The sequence below is a fragment of the Chrysochloris asiatica genome, unplaced genomic scaffold (assembly GCF_000296735.1).
Source record: "Chrysochloris asiatica unplaced genomic scaffold, ChrAsi1.0 scaffold00493, whole genome shotgun sequence".
Taxonomy (NCBI): Eukaryota; Metazoa; Chordata; class Mammalia; order Afrosoricida; family Chrysochloridae; genus Chrysochloris; species Chrysochloris asiatica.
Window position 1 is genome coordinate 490179 of NW_006409011.1, and position 1953 is coordinate 492131.

General features: G+C 40.2%; 1 protein-coding gene across 1 annotated transcript; it reads right to left on the reverse strand.

Moving 5' to 3' along the window:
• Positions 1-478: 478 nt before the first annotated feature.
• On the reverse strand, positions 479-1417 carry LOC102826741 (olfactory receptor 7D4-like). Its single transcript, XM_006877407.1, has one exon. It carries the CDS (start codon positions 1415-1417, stop codon positions 479-481), a length of 939 nt encoding a protein of 312 aa, XP_006877469.1.
• Between the last annotated feature and the right edge of the window lie 536 nt (positions 1418-1953).

A 1953-nucleotide genomic window follows, 5' to 3' on the forward strand; every position in this document is an offset into this window, starting at 1 on the left:
AAAAGCCTATTTGATGGTGTCATTTACAGTGATGAGCATAGTCCAGAACTGGCAAGCACTAGGTTATGGTTATGGCATTCTTTTAATTTTATTTTCTACAGGGAAAAACACACATATAACTAAATTAAAGAGGGAAACATCAATGTTTGTGAGAATAAGCTTTATGAGAAATATGTCAGTATTTGACATGATAATACTACAAATCTAAGGCTGGACTTTTCAGGAGTGGCAGTAAGAAATCTGATTGAAAAGATAACTTTATGGAGAGCACATAGGAAAACTAGTCAATGAGGATTACTGAAAACATAGTTGAGAATAGTTGAAGAAATACTAACTAGTAGAAAGCAAAACTATTTACGTCTTAGGAACGAAAGAAATGATATATATGTTTAGGGATAGATAAAAGGATCAGGACATACAATTTGTGCTACTTGGTTTTGGAGACCATGGGTGTGTTTAGCCCTGAGACCAGGGACCATCATGGGCAAGATACTGCTCTTCTGAAGAGTCTACCCAGGGCTCCCTTCATTTCCTTGTTCCTTAGGCTGTAGATGAAGGGGTTCAACATGGGTGTGACCACAGTGTACATCACTGAGGCAATGGAGATTCTCTGTGAATAATATGTCACAGAAGAGCTGAGGTAGACCCCTAAGCTTGTCCCATAGAACAAGCACACCACAGAGAGGTGAGACCCACAGGTGGAAAATGCCTTACACTTGCCCCCAGCAGAAGACATTCTCATTAAGGAGGAGACAATCTTTAAGTAAGAGAATAAGATCCCAGTGAGGGGAAACACACCCAGCAATGCTGTTGTCACATACATGACAATGTTAATGATGAGGGTATCAGAACAGGCCACCTTGATCATCTGAGTCAGTTCACAGAAGAAATGTGGAATTTCCGTGCCTATACAGAAGTTCAACTTCATCATCAGTAGAATGTGAATCAGGGCGATGCAGAAAATAATGAACCAAGATATTAGAACCAGTAAACCACAGAGCCGGGCGTTCATGATGACTGTGTAGTGCAGGGGGTAGCAGATGGCCACAAACCTGTCATAGGCCATTACAGTCAGAAGAAAATTGTCTAATCCACCAAAAATCATGTAGAAATACACCTGAGTAAGGCATTCTATATAAGAAATGTCTTTTCTCTGTGCCTGGATGTTCACCAGCATCTTTGGAACTGTTGTGGTGACTGAAAAGATATCATCAAACGACAGATTGGCCAGGAAGAAATACATGGGCGTGTGGAGGTGGGAGTCAGAGATGATGGCCAGGATGATGAGTAGGTTCCCAAGCACAGTGACCAAGTACATGAAAAGGAAGAGTCCAAAGAGGAGAGGCTGAAGTCCAGGTTCATCTGAGAGGCCCAGCAGGAGGAATTCTGAAACTTTTGTTTGGTTTGCTGATTCCATAAAGCTAGTTGTAGGCTGGGGAAGAAGGTAAAAGCAACACTGAAGGAACAGCCAACTGATAATCTCACCTAGTCCTCACCTTACAACACCATCTGTATTTCTTCACTGAGTCCTTCCAATGATAATAATTCTCTCATTTACAGGTGTTCCATTTACATTTTGTGTTCATGATTATTCAGACTCTTTTTTAGCAAAAATATCTCTTTTTAGCTTCAATTCACTTGTTGTATTTCTACTATTTGAATCTATGCAGGTCAACCAATTTCCTCTTTGATATGACTCTACCAGAGTAATTGCCAACACGTCACAGTAACTCCAAAGTATGTTCTTTGTCTGATAATATCAATAGCTCCTCATTCTGGTTTGTTGTTCTTTATTGCTGTCAAATTGGTTGTGAATCATTATGCCACTATATAGCATTTCAGAGGAACAGCTCTTGGGTTTGAACCACTGACCTTCGGATTGGTATTCCACTGCTTATTCTACAGTGCCAGATCAGAATTTCAATATAGTCCCACTGTGTTAATGACTAAAGG

What these genes read in the sequence shown, in the direction of transcription:
- LOC102826741 (XM_006877407.1), bottom strand. Translation starts at nt 1,417, where the DNA reads ATGGAATCAGCAAACCAAACAAAAGTTTCAGAATTCCTCCTGCTGGGC.